General features: G+C 33.4%; 2 protein-coding genes across 3 annotated transcripts in view; one reads left to right on the top strand and one right to left on the bottom strand.

Moving 5' to 3' along the window:
* LOC149425702 (elongation factor-like GTPase 1) overlaps positions 1 to 20625 on the bottom strand; it is a 457452-nt gene that overhangs the window by 150149 nt on the left and 286678 nt on the right. The gene's annotated exons all lie outside the window — the stretch shown is intronic.
* The window catches only part of aos (protein argos), a 60094-nt gene continuing 47837 nt past the window's right edge, over positions 8369 to 20625 (top strand). The window contains exons 1-2 of one of the 2 annotated variants that reach the window (XM_089644501.1): positions 8410 to 8432; positions 8947 to 9404. In XM_089644501.1, the coding sequence (XP_089500627.1) occupies positions 9189 to 9404 (216 nt within the window). In that variant the 5' untranslated portion in view covers positions 8410 to 8432; positions 8947 to 9188. Of the gene's footprint in view, positions 9405 to 20625 lie in introns of both variants that reach the window. The other variant, XM_089644494.1, reaches the window with a different exon arrangement.

The following is a 20625-nucleotide window of genomic DNA, read 5'->3' as shown; positions in this document are numbered from 1 at the left end:
GGGAAGCGTATTAGGACCTATACTATTTCTAATTTACATAAATGACCTTATGAATCTTCCCATCAAAGGAAACATAATGAGCTTTGCAGATGACACTGTAATTTTATTCCATGAACAAGATTGGACAAGCACATATAAGGAGGCTGAACATGGCCTAACTGTTCTTCAAAACTGGCTTAAAGCAAACTCCCTTACATTAAATGTGAATAAAACCAAATATTTAATTTTCTCCAAAAACAAAAGAGGACAACCAATGAATGAGCATATACTCAAACTACATGAATGTCAAAAAAAATTTCCTCAATGTTCCTGCTCGATTATAACTCAAACCAAAAGCATAAAATATCTTGGTATTGAAATTGACGATAAACTACACTGGGATTCACACATTGATCGAACTTCAAAAAAGTTAACTAAACTCATCTACTTCTTCAAAAAATTACGGAACATTTTGTCAGCTAGGGATTTAAAGAGAGTTTACTATGCTTTATGCCACTCCAAATTGGAATATGGAATAATAGGATGGGGCTCAGCAGTATCAAAACATATAAAACAGCTGAAGGTAACTCAGAATTGCATCATAAAGACCATACTAAAGGTTCCTATAAGGACGTCAACAACAGAAATTTTTAAACAATTTGACGTTCCAAGCATACAGAAAATCTATGCTAAAAACATTTTGATACAACACCTCAAAAATAATTCTCAGGAAAACACCTCACATACTCATAAAACCAGAGCCAAACAAACAGAGATACTAACTATACCAAAGTGTAACTCTACCTTTGGACAAAGAAGCTCTGAATTTTTAGCAGTAAAGGTATATAACAAACTCCCACTTAGTATCAAACAAATCAAAACAAAAAACAACTGCATTAAGAACATTAAATCTTGGCTTAAGGAATTACCGGAAAAAGAACTTACTAGCATATTTAAAACATCGTCGTAGAAGTTTCTGGAAACCCTTACCCAAAACATGGAGTCATACCATAGAAGTCGCTGAATAACTTATCCAAAACCTAGTCCCCCTCAGCACAGGATCTCCTAGTGAGGAGAGCTATGAATATAATCAACATCTATTTTTTATATATATATTCTTATAAAAATGTAAAAAAAATGTATAATATAGCTACTAAATAAAAAAAAAATAAAAAAATATTTATACATGTTTAAAGTATGAAAGATTATATTAGAATGAATTATAATGGAAATAGAAAATATAAAAATGTTAAAGTAGAAAGCAGAAGACAAAAAAAAGAAAAATATAAAGAATAAAGAATAAATAAAAATAAAAGATAAAAGAAAAACAAAAAATAAATAAATTTAGAAGTCTAAGACATGCTATTATGCAGGAAAAGATCAAATACATAACTCTCTTTTCTGGTTGCGTAAGTGTACATGCATGTATGAGCGCGTAAATACGCGTGTACACGCATACATCCACACACACTTATTCATATTTATAGATGCATACATATTCATACAAAGTAATACAAATATATACAAATATATATGTATACATACATACATACATATATATATATATATATATATATATGTATGCATACATACATACACACATATACACATGCCTACTTGTACATAGTTGTTTATTCACTATCTGAGAATGAGAAACAATTGATTAACACTGTCACAATCATTAATCAAAAAGTCATCAAGCGCCTTTTTGAAAGTGAGATATTTGGTTATTGACTTTATTTCAATTGATAAATTGTTAAATATTTTAGGGGCAAGAAAGTTAAACTGGGACTGTGCCATTGAAATTTTTATTGCCGGAATAATATAGTTGTATTGGTTCGAGTATCTTGTGTTATAATTTGAATCGGATATATATTTTTTTGTAAATTTGAATTTAAAATAAGAGGTAACATTTTTTACATATAAGGATATTATATTAGGAACTTTAAAGTCTTTAAATAAGTCCTTCGTGGGTTGTATATAATGTGCTTTGTAGATAGTCCGTATTATCAATTTTTGGGCTTTTATTAGTGGATCTAGTACAGTTTTAGAGCATCCTCTCCAGACAATTATACCGTACGATAAAATTGATTGACACAGGGAAAAGTATACTGTTTTTAGTGTGTTTTTGTTTAGTATATTTCGCAATGATCTGAAAATATATGCCAATTTCCTAATACGGCTCGTGGCATTAATTTATTATTTCAGATACATCTTTACAAAACACAGAGAAAGCTATAACATGTCTGACAGGTACTAATGTATACACCTACGTTACTATAAAACAGCTTAGACACCAATAAATAGGCAATCCAACATCCCCTTTTAATTTAATTTAAATTTCTTATTATTTTACTAATAAGAAATTAAATGTGAAATAAGAAATTATCAGTGTAATGCTAATTACAGTGGGGATTCGCTTACAGATAAAATTACACTTGTGGATTCATCTGCAGACGCATATGAGAAGGAAACCATTCTCGTGCAGTTTTAAAATTCTAGTTGCAGACTACGTGCTCCAAAAAACCGGAGGAAACCTTTTTCGTGTTCAGGGTGTAGTTTTATGTATGGGACTTGTGCAAAAAATTATTCTTAAATTAAAACCAGATTTATGTATAAAATGTAGGATAAAAATACGGTAATGAATCATCTGCAGACGTATTTCGGAGGAAACCTATTTCGTGTTATTGTACAGTTTTAATTTTAATTGGGAAGTCGCACAAGAAGTTACAAGAATTCCTGTTGTGTATTTATCTGCGGACGCATTTTTAAGGAAAACATTGTCGTGTTCGAAGGGCAGTTATAAAATCTATGATGCAGACTGTGCGCTGCTAAAATCTGAGCAAACCATTTTCATGTCCTGGTGTTAGTTTCAATCAAAGCTGGAGACTTGCACAAAGATGTGCCCTCCGAATGATGTGTTAAAGATCCACTTGCGGATTCATCTACTTACGCAGTGGAGTTTAAAATCTAGTTTCACCCCATTTCCTGCATTTACTTGTTCCGCGTGGAACATTTATATCTAATGTAATCTTAAGCAGAATTACTCTTAAGTTTAAGCCAGTCTTGTGTTTTGAACGCAACATAAAATTCGATTTGTGGGCTCACATATAGACGCAACTCAATAGAAGCTATCTTCGCGTTTCGAGCGCAGTTATACATTTCTAGTGGTAGACTCATACTCGTAGGTATGTATCACGTTCATTTTAATTTAAAGTTTTTCTTTTATATATTCTATAATATTAGTATTAAATATATTGAAGGCAGTTTATTTTTAAATACATAAAAGAAAAACTTAAAATTAAAATGGGCTTCTACAAATTATTTTTTACAGTACTACCAATTCACGTGATAGGGGAATGCAGTGCACAATATTATATTTTTATAAATGTTATCGGCAGTTTTAAGGATTTGAAAAAAAAGAAAACCAATTTAAGGAGAACAACTTTAAATATTCTTTGTAATACTTTGGAACAACATTTAAAAAATACATACTGAAAAAGAAAGATAATTATCGCCAAATAGAATTAGGGTCCTATACAAATATAACAGCAAGAAGAACAAAAATTGAAATATCTGACGACCGCTCAAAAGTTACCTTCGTGGCTCTTCAAATGAGGACTATTCTTAATAGGTAACGTGCCTTACACGCCTTGCCTTAACGTGGTTAATATTTTTCTAGAAGATTTCTTCAAAGACTGTACAGTGTATAGTGTATAGGTCATGTTTCACAATTACTTCCAAAAAGAATGCGTACACGCGCCACATTATACTTATAATAATAATAAATTCCAATTCATTCAAATACCAGCACGGGTTCTACTTAATTAAAGCTCCTTTCGACTACTTCCAATCTTCTCAATCCGTGCACGGGTTACGTTTATCAAAAAAACCTCGTTATAAATAATGAAACATAAAATATTGGCAGTAAAAGTGCGCGTGTGTATATCCACCAAACAAATAATAATAATGTGGGCATGTTATGTACCTACCTAAATAGTGTTCATCACGAAATTCATTCATAAAACCAGATCCATTCACAACTTCTCGTGTAGACACCTGCGGCGCGGCGGGGCGGGGGTCGGCTGGTGAGGGCAGGTGAAGAGCGGGGGGTGACGCTATACGACACAGTCACACACAATACAGGACACTAATACTAAAGCGTGTGGCGAGCGTATAGGATGGGACAAAAAAATGGAAACATATTTACAAATTTAAAAAAAACTTTTTTTGGTCACGGATTTGATTCGATCACTAAGGAATATAATTAGAAAGATATTTTTATGGTTTTTATGTCGAATCCCGATTCACGACGGTGATTCATTGGTCAAGGTTGAAATGAGTAGGTACAATCTCGCTTTATTACTCTGAAAAGGGTTGAAACATAATTTAAATGTGTTTTAAATATTGTAGATAACAATAAAATTTATTGTAATACTTACTTAGGTTGGTTAATGGTTAGATAATAATATTGTTGCTTGAACAAACACTGCTCACATAACTAATCTAAAAAAGGAGAAATCACATAACTAATCTAAAAAAGGAGGAAAAAATCGTAATTTTTAAACTAGTCGGCGCCTCAGTGCTAAATTGTTCAAATGACCATTTGCAAGTTTTATAGGAGGAAGTTTTCTTTATTTATTTCAATGAAACATTATGATAGGTGTTTGAGATGAAGCTATTTCCGACAAGGTATAGGTCACATAAGTTTAAGTTATCCTTTTTGATTCTTTATTTTTTATTTTAAAATGGTTATTGAACAAAAATGCACTATCGGAATTATTTATAAGGAGATTGAACACAGTGGAATGGAGATGGAGAGGATAGAGAAGACAACTTACGTATCAAGATTTTCGGTACTTATTTGTTCAAATGACTACCTTAAGTTATATACAAGATGAGTTAAGTTCACAAAAGTACATCACAAAAAAAATCACGTCAACTGTAATTGAAACACGTCCAAATATTTGAATAATTTATTGAAATACTTTTCACGTTAAAAATACATACTGCGGCGTGCTGTGATTGATAATAATAAAATTACTAGCACGAAACTTTAATTTCTCAACAGTTGAAATTGGACTCAAAAGGAATTGGGCTAAATAAGTACTGATTTTTAAAATATCGTTGTGGATATTGACATTTTAAAATGATTATAATTAATAGTGGCTGGTAAAACTATGTTTCCTGTATACGCGAAATTTGATCTTTAACATTATTGCGTTTAAGCTCAATTTCAATTTGATCAACTAAGCACCGAGGCGACGTAGTGGTGGCCACGAATGCTCACGGAATCAAATAAATCTATATTACCTAACGGAGAAATAAAAACATTTTAACTTCAAATCACAAGAAATATTGACAAATATTTAGTTTGGAGTTATCTACTAAAAATGTAGAAAAGTTTTTTTTAAAATATGTCAGTAAATCTTTTCACTTATTACGGCTTCGTTCGTGTCTCATTCTCATTGATGTTTGTATTGCTTTTTGCTTGTTCCCAACGGTATTAAAGCGGTTAAATAGAATTTTTAATCAGAGTACAAATTAATCACCTGGAGGTATTGATTTCTTTACAGGTACTATTTTAGTATGGTAAAGATCTTCATATTAATTTCTTAAACAGAATAAGTAAATGTGTAGGTAACTTCTTTAGATATTTTTATTATTAAAATGTTTTGTCAAGCGGTTCGATATCCGTAAAGCCCAACAAAAAGGTATATTTTGACCCACAGACGAGTTTTATATTTTTGTCTGGAGATTGTTTGTACCTTCTTAAGTCTGACCATTGATTTATCGAATATGACATTTTTATCTTCCATAAATAACTGATCGATTGATTGACAGATACTTTCAAGAAAGTTATTATTATGATATATATCTATACTTTTAAGCGTAATATCAAGCGCGTATTCAGCGTGGAGTCTTATTGCATGAATCTCAAAAGTGCTCTGGCCAAAAATAAAACGAAATACATACACACCTAATTCCCGATAATTACTATTGAGGTAGTCTCACTGGCTCCAGACGGTTGGGAGCAGTTGGGACTCTTGTGTGGTTTCACATTAGAAAAAAAATTGAGAAAAAAAGAAATACTTTTTAAAAAATTTCAAAAACCTATTCCTTTGATAGCAAAGATGTAGGATAGCAAAACAATCAATGTATAAAAATCAACATAATTTAAAAATAGGTAATCTGCCAATACCCAATGTTCATATTTATAAAATTATTGTTAACAATAATTTATAAACTTGGTAGAAATAGTTGGCACGTACCGCTTTTGGAGTTTGTTTACTTATCTCAAATTGTCAAATACATCAAATATCGTTTAATAGTTTTTTACCAAGACTGTGTAAACGTTGTATTGGGAAATGCAAACCATAATTGGAATGAGATGTACATATTTATGTAAAATGATCAGAGATGTGCAAAATGGGTACCCAAAACCATTTGAAATGCAAAATGGAAATGGGTCAAAACTTTTCCATTTGAAAATGCAAAATGCAAAATGGTTTTTAGAAAAGTTTTTCAAATGCAAAATGCAAAATACCTATTTTCAAAATGCATTGAAAATGCAAAATGGTTTCTCAGGTCAAACAATCAAAATAATTATAGAATTTTTAAACAATTTTGTCATTTAATAATGGACATCAATGTAGAACAAACATATTACATGATGGTAAATCCAAAAACACCACGACTACGGATTATAAAACCACAAAAAATTTGCGCGGGACTAATGTTGCCAACGTAAAAACATAGAAACTGCTATCTAACATTTAATATTACAGCGTCATGGCCCCATGTTCAGTATTTGAATCAGTATTTTTTGTAATGGTATCACTCAATTGCCAGGGCTCCTACCGGGGAGCAACTTGACAAATGTAAATTATCTCTCATAGCGAGGTTGAGGACCGACTGATATTTGGGGCTAATGAAAAAAAGATGAGTGGGGATAGTAGGAAGAATGTTGCAAAAAAGCATTTAAAATGGAAAATGCATTGAGAAAAGCATTTAAAATGCAAAATGGTTTTTAGAAAAGCATTTAAAATGCAAAATACCCATTTTGCATTTTGCATTTCCATTTGAAATGGATTTATTTGAAATAATGCACATCTCTGAAAATGATAATATCTGTCTTGTTGTTAGTTGAAGTACGTGCAGATTGATTATATAAGGTAGTACAGAACAATCGAATTTAGAGTTTAACAACTTTAATAAAAAAAGTTTAGATCGTTTCCAAATAAATTTCGTGTCCGCGACGAATTCGCAGACTTCCATCTTAAAGTCGTCGACCACTACGCCGCGAATGTCATCCAATAGTGAAAAAAATAGATAAACAACGGAATAGAAAGATTTGGCACAAATTAAGGTGTTCAAATAACAAACATGTTTTACAAGGCCTGCTATTTTTCTCCACGCTGTACCGGTTCGCCAGGTCGAAGAGATAATATTATTACATGCTTATCCGCAAATAACAGACACACCTACTTACCAACCTACGCACTAATTTGATATAATTATTAACTTTCATTCATTCGATCTGCTTTGAATTTTTGTATCGTTGCAGATGGGAGAGATATAAAAGGAGACTTTTTATTACAAATACCAAATATCACAAGACATTTATTATTTATTTATTTATTATTTATTTATTTATTGGATAATTTGTATAGCGCCGCTTTTGTGAGATATCACCTCAGGGGCATGCTCTTTATTCCACCTCAACACCGGAAATCACAGTCTTCAAATAATATGGAAATCATTCCAAAGCCGATCTACTTGTTTGCCTTCGAGAGAAAATATTTTCTTTCATAAATACAAACAACAGCAATACTTGGAACTTTTTACCATTATTCCAATCCGGAAATTCTGTTGTAACAAATTATTCGTGATGTGTTTCTTTAATTTGTAATAGTAATAACTAATAACGTATCGAATTACTCCGGGGGTGGAGTGTAAACGCAATCCCCATTCTGTAAAGTTGTATCAAATATCAAGGAGCATAAAAAGTCAAACCCTTGCATTAGGATTTCCGTTCATACCTGCCGGACAAGGTAGGAGATAGCTACCTGCCCCCACTCCCCCTCACTTCCCCTGAGTCGTGGAAGCTACATGTGTCGGTAGGTAGGTACCCCATTCAAGAATATCCCCCCACCGGCTGGTAGTTGGAGGTAGCACCCCCCTCCCCTCTAAAGCACACGGCGGGGGCCACGTTCCACGCTGCAATGCGAGGCCAGCTTGGTATTGCCACTTTGCCAGTCGACTGAAACCTGTCGGATCGGCGAGTCGTGCTGTCGCTGTCTTTTATCTCTAGACACATAAGCGCGGGAAGAGTTTAAATCTTATTTTCATAAAATTATTAAATCCGAGAATTTTGTTCTAAATAAAGTTTTATCCGTTTTAACAACAGTTCGTTATAGTTTTACGCCATTTTTCTGTAAAGTGTTACTTAGGTACTACTCTCGACAATTTGTATTACAATATATTTCACATCACAAAATCAAGAAAAACTTCAGCTAGCGTTTGATTTGAGTGTATTTTAGGATTATTATGCTTTTCTTAAAAAAAAAACCACCTTCATTTAGCTGAAACTACATACAATCTAGTTTAAAAAAGTGATAATATGATTTTGTTTAACTTATTACAAATTCGGGAGCATTTCAGTATCGAATGACAACTGCTGATATTATTGTTGCAAGAACGTTCCGACAAGAAGTAATTAAATCCGATAACACAAATTGCGCTACGAAAGAGGCGGCAACTTGATTTACGAAACGAGAAATATTGAGAATTTTGTTTGCTACAATAACAATAATAATTCATTATAATTCAATATAATAGGCGCCACGTTCATAAACATAAAAAATAAATATTTTCATTCACTCAGTTTTCTATAAAGTTCATTTTATCAATACTGTATAATAGCTGGTGTTATTTGTAAATAATATTCATTGATCTGTAATCAAGTCGTTCGGCCTCCGAATGCCGATTTAGAATCGAGTGAAAAACAAACGATCTGTCGGAAGCCGCTCGGAGCGTGACGGAATATTACTACGAGTGTTCGTAGGACGGAGGAAAACACATTATAAACATCAACAAACCGGATAAAAGTATCATTCGATTCCAGTGCTCTGATCAACGGATAGCAGTACTTCGTCACAACTCAACAGTGCAAAAACACTTATTAGACTTAGTAGAATTAATCAGTCATGTGGAGCAGTACGTTAACCCTTCAGCTGTGCTGTGTCCTCTCGGTGGCCGTGGACGGTTTGAGGCTACCTTTGGAGGTGTTCCAGCAGGGCGGGGGCGGCGGCAACAGGCTGAGCGGCCCGCCCTCTCTGAGGGTCCGCCCTGAACGGCCTCAGCTGCAACGAAGACCGGGACACAGGTCCGGCCTGCCATACAAGATGCTGTACCAAGTTGGGGTGAGTTCAACAACAGCAAAAAAATCTAATTTTATAAGTGAATATATTTTCAACCGGTGAACAGAAAAGCTACTAAAATTCCTACACAAATAATATTATACATTCAATCTGGTTTAAAACTCCCACTGATATTGTCAAAGTTGATGTTATTTTAGTTTTCATTTCATCTATTATTTCTCGTTTTATAACTTAATAGAAAAAAATGATCAGAATGAAAATTATGTTTAATACTTGTAGAATCATAGAATTGTGATAATAATTACTATAATAATACCCACGCACAGGCTTTACCTTTGAGATTTTTTGCTAAAAACTATATTGTAATTTTATTTGTATGACTGTTTATTACGTAAATATGTATCAAAATTTAAAAAAAAAACATATTGTGTTTTACTACTATAATAATTTAGGCAAATTTCATATTTCAAACTCAGATTGACTAATATTTCAAACTTTTAATTAGTTAGGTATGGAATGTTTTCAAAAACTGATTTTCCCAATTTAATTTAGGAAAATTTCATATTTTAAACTCAGATTTACTAACTTTCAATAAGTTAGATATGGAATGTTTAACTGATGTTCCAAATTTTAACAGACTAAACTAACATAACCTAACCAAAAGACATATTGAGAAGAAAGGGAAAGGCAGTTTTACTTATTTGAAATTGACGGCTCAATTATTTGATTCACTTGATCGTTCCTTGTCTTCCTGGGAAGTCTCCGCCTTCCAACCATTTAAGTGTCATATTTATATTCTCCAATTTTTTCTATAATTATAATATTTGGATGATTTGTATAGCGCCGTTTTTTCACAAAAACGGAGCTATACCAATTAACCAATAATATTATTATTGGAATAAATCTATCTCAAAGAAATGTATCGATTTTACAGTTTTTTAATCTGTCATTTCAAATAGCCGGTTACGTCTTAAAAGCAGGAAAACCTTTCACTGCTTTTTTGATAAACTTTTTAACGGAAACGAGGTTTGTTCACAAAAACACTAGAAGTTAGTATTAACGTTTAGCGCATCGCTTCTTTTGACATAATCACAGTTAGAATGAATCAACGCATTTCTAGTTCGTTAAAATGTATTCTTCATCTAACTTATTTCTTCAGTTAATCTAATAGATAGTATATGTATATTAATATACAGCGTAATAGATATTCAGAATCTATTTTCATATAATTTATTTCTTCAGTTAATCTAATAGATACCACCTGTATATAAAAATACCGCATGATAAATATTCAGAATCTATTTTCATAAAACTTATTTCTTCAGTTAACCTAATAGATACCATGCGTATATTAAAATACCGTATAATAGATATTCAGAATCTATTTTCATATAACTTATTTCTTCAGTTAACCTAATAGATACCATGCGTATATTAAAATACCGCATAATAGATATTCAGAATCTATTTTCATATAACTTATTTATTCAGTTAACCTAATAGATACCAGGCGTATATTAAAATACCGCATAATAGATATTCAGAATCTATTTTCATATAACTTATTTCTTCAGTTAACCTAATAGATATCATGCGAACATTAAATTACCGCATAATAAAGGGTTTTCCAATAAGAGTTGTTATTTTGATATTCAATCGTAAAAGATCAATGGTTTCGTTGCTTGTGTGGCACGTAGCGCCGTCTCGTTGAAAGTAAACGTTGTCCAGATCAATACCATCCAATTCCGGCAATAAAAAATCATTAATCATCTCTTGATAGCGCAATCCATTCACCGTAACTGTTGCTCCAGCCTCATTTTCGAAAAAGTAAGGTCCAATGACTCCGCCGGACCATGAACCGCACCAAACAGTCACACGTTGAGGATAGAGAGGCTTTTCAACAATAACTCTTGGGTTTTCCGAGCTCCATATTCGACAATTTTGCTTGTTGACGAAGCCACCGCGGTGGAAATGGGCCTCATCACTCAAGATGATTTGCATTTGATTCACTCAAGCGAATTTTAATAATTTCAATGCGTTGTTGAAGCATGTATCGTTCCATTTTTATTAATGGCGTAGTTTCTACTTGTCAAATGTCAAAACATGACAACTTCAAAAGTAACATCTACCGAATTAGCGGGCTATTCAAAATAACACCTCTTATTGGAAAACCCTGTAGATATTCAGAATCTATTTTCATATAACTTATTTCTTCAGTTAACCTAATAGATACCATGCGTATATTAAAATACCGCATAATAGATATTCAGAATCTATTTTCAAATAATTTATTTCTTCGGTTAATCTAATAGATACCATGTTTATATTAAAATACCGCATAATAAATATTCGGAGCCTATTTTCTTCCTGCTCAAATGACATTTTTTAATAATCAGTAGTTATTGGGAAACATCACCTCGGAGGTTACTGAGGTATTATTTACTCTAACACTTGAATGACGACTTGTAATTTTTGAAGGTTAAATTAATAGCTCGTGATGGATATAACGTTGCGAGCTGGAAATATTTACCCTAACTTAAAAAAATCCGTACAGAAAAAGCTGTGCAAAATTTGTGACACTCAGCTCATACCGTTGGAGAGTTCTTGCTGCTTTCATCTTCCAATTATAGTAAATATTAAAGTAAAGAAAATATATATAATACAATAATACCTAGCACATGAGATTCATATGACTTCAATCCAATAAAATGTCCAGTTGTCTTAGACAATATTATTGTAATGAACCAATACCAAGTCGTGATCAAATCTAGCTGCAGCAATGATTGTCGGCAAGTCCACTGCCTACAGTAACAGTTAACTAGAGTGAACGGAGATAGAGTAAGAGATCTATGCTATGAGATGCCGGGCGATGGGAGGCACCTTTGACCTCTGCTAATGGCCTGAGCAAGACAATATTATATCAATGGCTTGCCTAATCCTCTTACCGGCCGGCGCGGTGCTTACCGGTAATTAAAACTCAACTTGATACTACGCGCTATTGCTATATACATAGATTGGAAATGACAAAAATACACTACTAAACTGGAATGTGTTCTGTGAGAGAGAGAGGGTAATTCAAGATGTGGGTGTGTAAATATGCTGCAAAAATAATGTAAATAAGAGGGTGAAAAGTGGTACAAGCGAGTGGAAGAAAGATATTCCCTGTTTACGTAAAATGTTAATTCGACACTTTATTTTATTTTAATTAATGGTAAATGTCGACGTGTTATTTGTGAGTTAAACGCATCTCTCGAGATCTTGTAGTGTTTTAATGTAGTTTTTTTATTGAATTAGCAACATTTCTTAGCATTACCAAATTTATTTTTACATTAATAGATTGACACAAATAGTAAGAATGAATTACTATATTTTAATCCCATGAAATGGAGTGCATCCAAAACTTTATTAAAAATAATTGAATGACTTCAAATATATTAAGCTTTTAGGGGAGAATTCTGTTTTTTGCTAATCGAAAAAAAAACTTTTTTTTTCTTCACACACCTTCAAATCACCAACAAGATTTTCATCTTTTACGTTTGGCACAATTCGCTGAAGGTGTAAAAGTGCATTATTCGCTTTATTGAGCTTGCTTCGAGTCTCGTCAGGAATATTCAGCATAGTTCAAGTGGTCATACAATGCATCAATGCCTGCATCCAAATTGCACCCAGAGCCGACGAGACTGGCTGCACATGCACATGCGCGGTGAATATGCACAATGTACGTCAGTCAGTGAGCCATATAACATTAGGACCGTGAGAATCGGTCAAGAGCGATTCGAGGAAATCCAATTGAGCAAGATAAAACCAATAGAGCTTTATGGACGCTTGTCGAAGACCCTCAAAATATAGTTCAAAATAATATTTTATTCATAAAATTCAATACTTTTAATGGTTTTAAAGTAGTATTCAAAAATAGAAATATGTATGTTGTGTTTAAATATTAAAATACACGACACAAAATTCGTCAAAATTTAGACCGGGAGAGGAAATAAAGAATAAAGAACTAATCAATTTATAATAGTTTTAAATTATTTTTCATATTCTGTCAATTCGTAATTGACAGAATATGAAAGTGATGATAATTTTCACGGATATTTATGTTCTATTCACGGATATGGAAACAAAAAAGGTATAAATCTTCATTGCTAATCGGTGATATCTTGTACATGATCGCAAAGACTGTGATAAGTGATAATTAAAATATATTTTTGCAAAAGGTGCGCAATAGAAAAAGATTGACGGTCCCTGCGGAGACTAGTAACGGTTATATATCATGGTCTCCAAATCTATGAATGAAACCATTGATGAATTCCTCACTTATCCTTTCTATTCGTCTTGCCACCGCCGCCAGCGCCCAGTGCAGCCCAGTGCAGCCCAGTGCCAGTCAAGGGTCAACGGACAGAGGACGCCAAATCTCGCCGATACTTACATCGTGACCCAATCATTCACAACAAACAACGTTACTATTATAAAATATAATACCTATACACGTGATCATAAAAGCAGGCAAGCTTAATTAGTTGAATAAAACACGATATTACGCCGTAAAACATTGTCACAGACAACACGATCGGAAAAATATTGGTTTTCGTGCGATGCACATTTGGACAATGGACATTTAAAATATTATATTTTTTAGGTGAAGAAAGGGAAGTTCGTGGGTTTGAATTTTCTCTGCTTGTATTACAGCTTTGTGTGTTTTATTTATTTAACGCCCATAACGGCTTTTACATGGTTGGTAGTATAATTTTAATTTGACAGATACTTTGAAACATAAAAAATAAGAATAAAATTACATTTGATAAAAGCTATGCAAATGTATTAACAACTTAATGGCGTGTTAAAGTACTTGATTGGTTCAAGGGATGCCCGATTAGCGAAGATCCCGGCGGTCAAATCCCTATCCCGGCAAAAATAAATATTTCTCGTGATTTTCTAATGCACAGTTGATAACTTTTTTTTTAAAGGAAGACAAACATTCTCGGGTTACGAATAAACGGATAATATTTGAAAATCTTCTACTACCACCACAGTAAGCGGAAAATGATGTTTGTGTTGTGATGGAGAACTTAGCCAGCCGACGAATTGAGCACCCTACGACACCGACCGATCAATAATGATTCTGTACTTAGAATTCAAAAATAAACACTAAGGACGGGTTGTTTTGGAGAATTTGAACAATTCATCAAATTTCAAAGTTCATTTTCAAGTATTGTGAAAGATTTTTTCAAGTTCTGTTTTTATTTCAGTTTTGTCAAGCATCTAGCCTACAATGATATAATAACAGAACTTGAATAGGACTTTCATAGAACCCGAAAATGAACGTTGAAATTTGATGAATTGTTCAAATTCTCCGAAACAACCCGTCCTAAATATATTTATATTTTTGCAGAAAGCCGTTATGTAGAACATAATATGAAATAGCCGCATTTACCCACCAGAATAAACTATTATGTTTGATGCACATAATATTAGTTGAAACAGTGTATCTAGTTTATTCGCATCGAGGCCACATGTTTACACATACGCCAATTAACCACATAAAAGTCCAATCAATTTAAACGGGTGCATGCATTACTGCAACTGTAATATTATTGTTGCGCTGGATTAACTTTTATTCATGGTTATTATGTGTGCATTATGAGAGTTTAGTGAAAACCTTCTTTTATTAGGTGCTAATAAATTAAAATGATTTAAGTGTTAATTAGAAAGAATTTATTTATAAACACTGACTGTAAGCACTCAGATATATTATACCTGGTTCCATGATAACTCAACACAGTGACTATTCAACACACCTTTAAAAAGTGACTCTAAAGTCATTAAAAACGATGAAAAAAAAATTAAACCTAACCTAACTCAGTTAATAAAGTTTTTGTTTCATCACTTTCCATGACTTTATTTAACTTTTTAAAGATGTGATGAATTATCATTTTGATGATTTATTCGGTCACCATTATAATAGTAATAATAATAATATCTTTATTTAGGAAAGTTTACACATTACAACTATATTATGGTGTACATTGATTTGTAACTTTATATTTAAGCTTATAAAATTAACAGAAAAATACAAACATAATATTGTGAAGGTAAAAAGAAAATAAAAGTAGAGTTGAGGTTTCTCAAATACCGCCTCACTAGGCTAGCCTGTGTTGAGGCAGAATTTTTCGTGTTAGTTCCTAATACCTTTGAACATACCTATACTTGTATTAAGGTGTATTCGCTCAATTATGTGGTGAATTCAATAACTGCGAATTTGGGTGAATGCACCGGTGAAGGCCCTATTCTTATTTTTGATTCAAATTTTTACATTATCTTTGAAATTTTTTTGTGAATCACATTGTTTTATGCTGTCTGGAAGAATGTTGTAGAGTCTTGTCGCAAAGTATTTAAAGTTTCGTTGACCAAAAGTAATATGTGTTATCGGTATTTGTAGTAAGTTTTTGTTGTTGCTTCGAGTACATCGTGTATTTGAACTTTTTTCGTAGTAATTATGTATATTTGTATAGATGAGTTAGGATAGTTTTTTCATATAGCTGCCGAACATCAAACACATTCATAATATTAAAAATTAGATTCGAGACTGTAATTATGGGTAGCCTTAGAATTATTTTTAAAATTGTTTTCTGAGTCTTTATTGGGTCTATTGGGTCTAGTGCAGATGAAGTGCCGCCTCCCCATGCTATGATACCATACTCAATAATAGATTGGCAGACTGCAAATAAATCATTTTCAGGTGTTGAAAGCCGAGAAAGTTTCGTATGGTTCTGAAAAAGTGCATGGTTTTTCTTATTTTGTTTGCAATTATTTGAGTATGAAGATTCCATTTGAGATATGGATCAATGGTGAGGACGAGGTACTTCATCTGAGTAGGTACCTTTGACAATAATGCAGCCCCTTTAATGAAGTTCACAGGGATGGCAGGTTATTGCCTCCATATTTGTCAATGTAGTACCTCGGGTATTTTAGTATTTTTTCCAACATGACGAGACATTGGCAATCGGTTTCTCTTCACGACTCTTGAGGTAGCAGTGTCCTGTTAATAGTTTGAATAGTTTCCTCAGTGATTTTCTATCCACGGTTAATAGTTGTCTCACTCTTCTGCAAATTTAAATAATTCTCGAGAAAAGACCCGAAAGATGGGAGTTGTTTTTTAATCATTTCGTACCAAAAGTTGTGCATCTTAATTTCACAGCCTTAATTTTTACTATCAATTACTAATAAATACGGGCAACGGACATTTACTTCTCTTGTGTCACCTACATTTAATAAGATGCCAATGAATGTAAAAAGCGAATCAACCTGCAAAACCGAACTAAAATAAAGACAGTGGTTAATGGATCAAGATTTTATGTATTGATATTGTTTACAAATGCATTAGTATCCATTGATTGTATGCATGTAATTGTATAAATATGCTTATGAGTGTTTTAAGTATGCTGTGTGCCTTTGAGTGTGTGTGTGCTTATGAGTATGTTGACTGTCTTATATATCTGTCTATGTATTGTATGTCTTTGTATTGTAGTGTCTTAAAATGATATTCTACCGAATCTATTTGATTGTGGCTTCTCGTTTTGTGTGTATATTGAAATTGTGTAAATATTACGCGGCGCGTAAGGTCAGAACTTGACTTATCACCATGGCGTCTGTTTGGTTTGAACGGTCTTAATCCAGGCTTTGCCATACGGAAAAAACTTACCCATATGATATATTGTTAATTTATTAAAAACCTGGTCAAATTATTTGTCTTTCTGTTAAAAATTGGGCTGCAGGCCTATAACGAAAGAATTGAAAGAGTTCCTAACCAAGTTTCAGTTAAAAGCGAATATTTTATATAGAATAGGACGTCGGTAGACGGGTTCATACAAATACTGATATTGTCGCATTCCGTCATGATTTATCTATTAGGAAAATAACACGTGTTCTCGATATTTTCTGAATGACTAATATTTTATCAGGCAGGTTGGCATACTGTCACTTTTTTTTAACAAGTTCATTTTTCTTCGTGCACACCAACGTCGAACGGGCATATAAGAATTTAATTAGTAAGACGGTAAATGTTAATGTAACTCGATGACATGCTTTTATAATCAAAGTTGTAGAGCAAGCACATATTTTAGCTATCATTTCTGCAATTTTTTTCAGAACAATAATAATACGTGCCCCGTACAAGCGAGTGTATTTTATATTTATTGATCCATAATGGACGCATGTTTATTTTGCTTCCAAACAGGATATCCTAAAGTCAGTTTTATAAATAAATATCTCTGCGGAGCCGTTGTAATAATTTGTAATCATAATCTCACCGGATGCAAAACGGATGTTATCATGTTACTTTTATAAACACTGACACTGAGCAACTCACATATTCTTGCTTCTCGCACTTGAAGTGAAATGACACTAAACTGCGCTATATAAATACCATGTTATTATTAAATGATAAGCAATCTGTAGATAAAAACATCTAACAACTCCTCAATTCATAAAAAAGATTACACCAGAACTAGGAGTGTTGTTGTGCGTAAAAACATGAAATATCAGACGAGGTCCAATTTCTTAGAATGATCGGTATCTCAGAAATAAGTGTGTGTAGGTACGTGCGCACCATTAACATAAGAATACTTTTCTTCTTATGGTGACCTCTGCTATCGAAGTTTGGGTGAAAGGTTATGGTAGTGACTTGCATCCCGGAACAACTCGGCGAAAATGAAATCGTATCAGCCACTAGGCGTGGTTATCTGAAATGTATTTTTATCAATATTCCCATTGATGTTGTATAATCTGTCGCTCCACATAACGTGACCAAGGGCTGTCTTATTTTTACACCCAGTAAAACTATATTTTCACAAATTTTGGGCATTCGATGAAGAACTTCTACAGGTACCTACCCTATACCATGTATTCCTCGTATAAAGATCTAATATATAGAGTCATTATCAACATTTGAACGCGTTTGATCATTTCCTCTCAAGCATACCAAGGTTTTCATGTTCTCCGAAAAGGCAGAACATGTTACAGCCACTACGTGAAAGTGATTTAGTTACCTTTCTTCTGGACAAATTAGTATTTAGTGGGCGTTCCCCTTTCCGCGGCAGTATGCAAGGTGCTTACCTGATCAACCTGGTCAGCCAACGAGTTAACGCTGCTGCCATTCATACGGGAACCGAGATCGTGACTGAGGATAATTATTATTAGCAGGATTCCGTGTATTGCGTCTCCCTCGCATAATAATAGGACAGTGTTCTTTCGTAAAGTACGATTAGTAATATTTGTTATTTTGAAGATTAGCGACATGAATATATTTACTAACAGCTCTTTCTAATTTATAGCGGCCGGATAATCTTATAATTTTGTTTACAGATTAATGGCAACTGACAACATTGAAAAGAATGCATTCTACGTTCTTACCCAAATTCAGTCCGCGTATGTTTGCTCTTATTATTGCCAGTGCCAGAGTGTTTGGAGAGTAGAAGAAGTCGGGGACGCCCTAATTACGCTATAATTAACTCAATATCTCTGCACCGGAATTAGATACAATTAACCTTGTGATATACAGTTAGTAGTGATTAGTGAATGGTGAAGCATTGCGGCCTCCAGTAGCGAGCCAAATGTAATGTAATGTTACCCCGATAACACCTGCCGATGAATCTCACACAGGTGAAAACACTGCGGTGTATATTATTATTTATTATTCTCAGTATGGTAAGTTTGGCGCCGGATAGCGGAGTTGAGCACGTTCTGCTGCAGCAAGCGGCCGCTGCGTTTAATGCACCGAGAGAAACCGGTTTGCGCACGCGAAAACCGACGCAATGTGCGATCGGCGCTCGATGAAAGGGATGTCTGCCGCACCTATTCTAACGTAAAGAATACCCGAACAGACACGAGGAAGGCTGCTAGCTAAAATAGCACGGCTATTTTACTATTTTGAGCCTACATATAAGTTGGAAAGTGCACAAACTACAAAAAAAAACAAGTAAAAAAGACAACGAAAAATCCAACCTTTTAAGGTAGTTTTCAGGTAAAATAAAAAAAAAATATTTTTGTATGGAAAAAAATTAAATTTCAAAATAAGTTATTTTTCTTTTTTACTTCTACTAATGACCTCCCAAAATTATTGCACTTTACCCCCGTACATCCTGTATATTATCATTACATATTTTACAGTGTTACACTGTGTAACAATAGATTTATTTCAGTGTAGAAATTCTGGGACTAACTATCTTATTTCTACGCATTACCCAGAACACCCGTTGAAGTAATAGTACGAGAGCCCACGACCAAAATTTTTGTCTCATAGCAATACGGCCAAAACCGCATCAAATCGATAGATACGATTATCTTGAACTCGAAAATACCAATATCAGACATTTTCCGCGTAGCGTTTGATCTGACCGAATTTTCAAAATTGTCAAAGAATTTTACCGAACTGCATCATAGCAATATGTCTGATTTGCAGACTGTAGTTGAATGATAGTTCTGAGATACCGGAAACATATTTTTCAGACGTTAGTGGTGTAGCGCAAACCCGTAAAATCACTTAAAAAAATTAAAAATGAGACAAAAAAAATGTCTCATAGCAATACGTCTGAAAATCTTTTTTATTAGTAAATTTTGGTTATTTGATGCGAACAAAACAATTTTCAGACGGAAATGTGAACGCATTAAATTTTGAGACCGTTTTGAAAATGTTAACAAATTTTACCGATCGGTATCATAGCAATATGTCTGAAAATTGTTGGACATGATAAAATAAGTTGTCCACATGTGCAAAAAAATTATATCAGACAAATTAAGTGTAGCACCTTCTCTATCAGACAACTTTTCGATACTCAGATATCATTTAAAAATCGTATTGAGGCATCTTGAATTTTCTGTTACAAACCAATGAATGAGGGGCAGGAGCGTAACACGCGCTGAGGCTGTTGAAATTAAATACTGATTGATTTGATAGTTTTGGTTTTATTTAAAGCACACTTGAGTAACTTTTACAAAAGAAATAAGTAATGACATCTGTCATCTGTCAAAGTACATATAATAGACAAGGGAGATTCTTGAATATCTATGAAGGCTGTAAATTTAAAAAAAAATTAACAGAGGCGTCGGCCAGGCGACTCCGAAACGTTATTTTCGTTTTTGGGAGTATATGCTACACTTAAAGTGTCTGAAAACAGGTTTTTGGTAATCATGGCAGCAATACGAAAAGTTGAAAAAAAAAATTATCCGTATTGCTATGATACAGGTCGGCTAAATTTGTTGACAT

The sequence above is a fragment of the Hesperophylax consimilis genome, chromosome 2, assembly GCF_061612785.1.
Source record: "Hesperophylax consimilis isolate HC1 chromosome 2, BYU_Hcon_1.0, whole genome shotgun sequence".
Lineage (NCBI taxonomy): Eukaryota > Metazoa > Arthropoda > Insecta > Trichoptera > Limnephilidae > Hesperophylax > Hesperophylax consimilis.
This window is presented reverse-complemented; position numbering and strand designations above follow the sequence as displayed.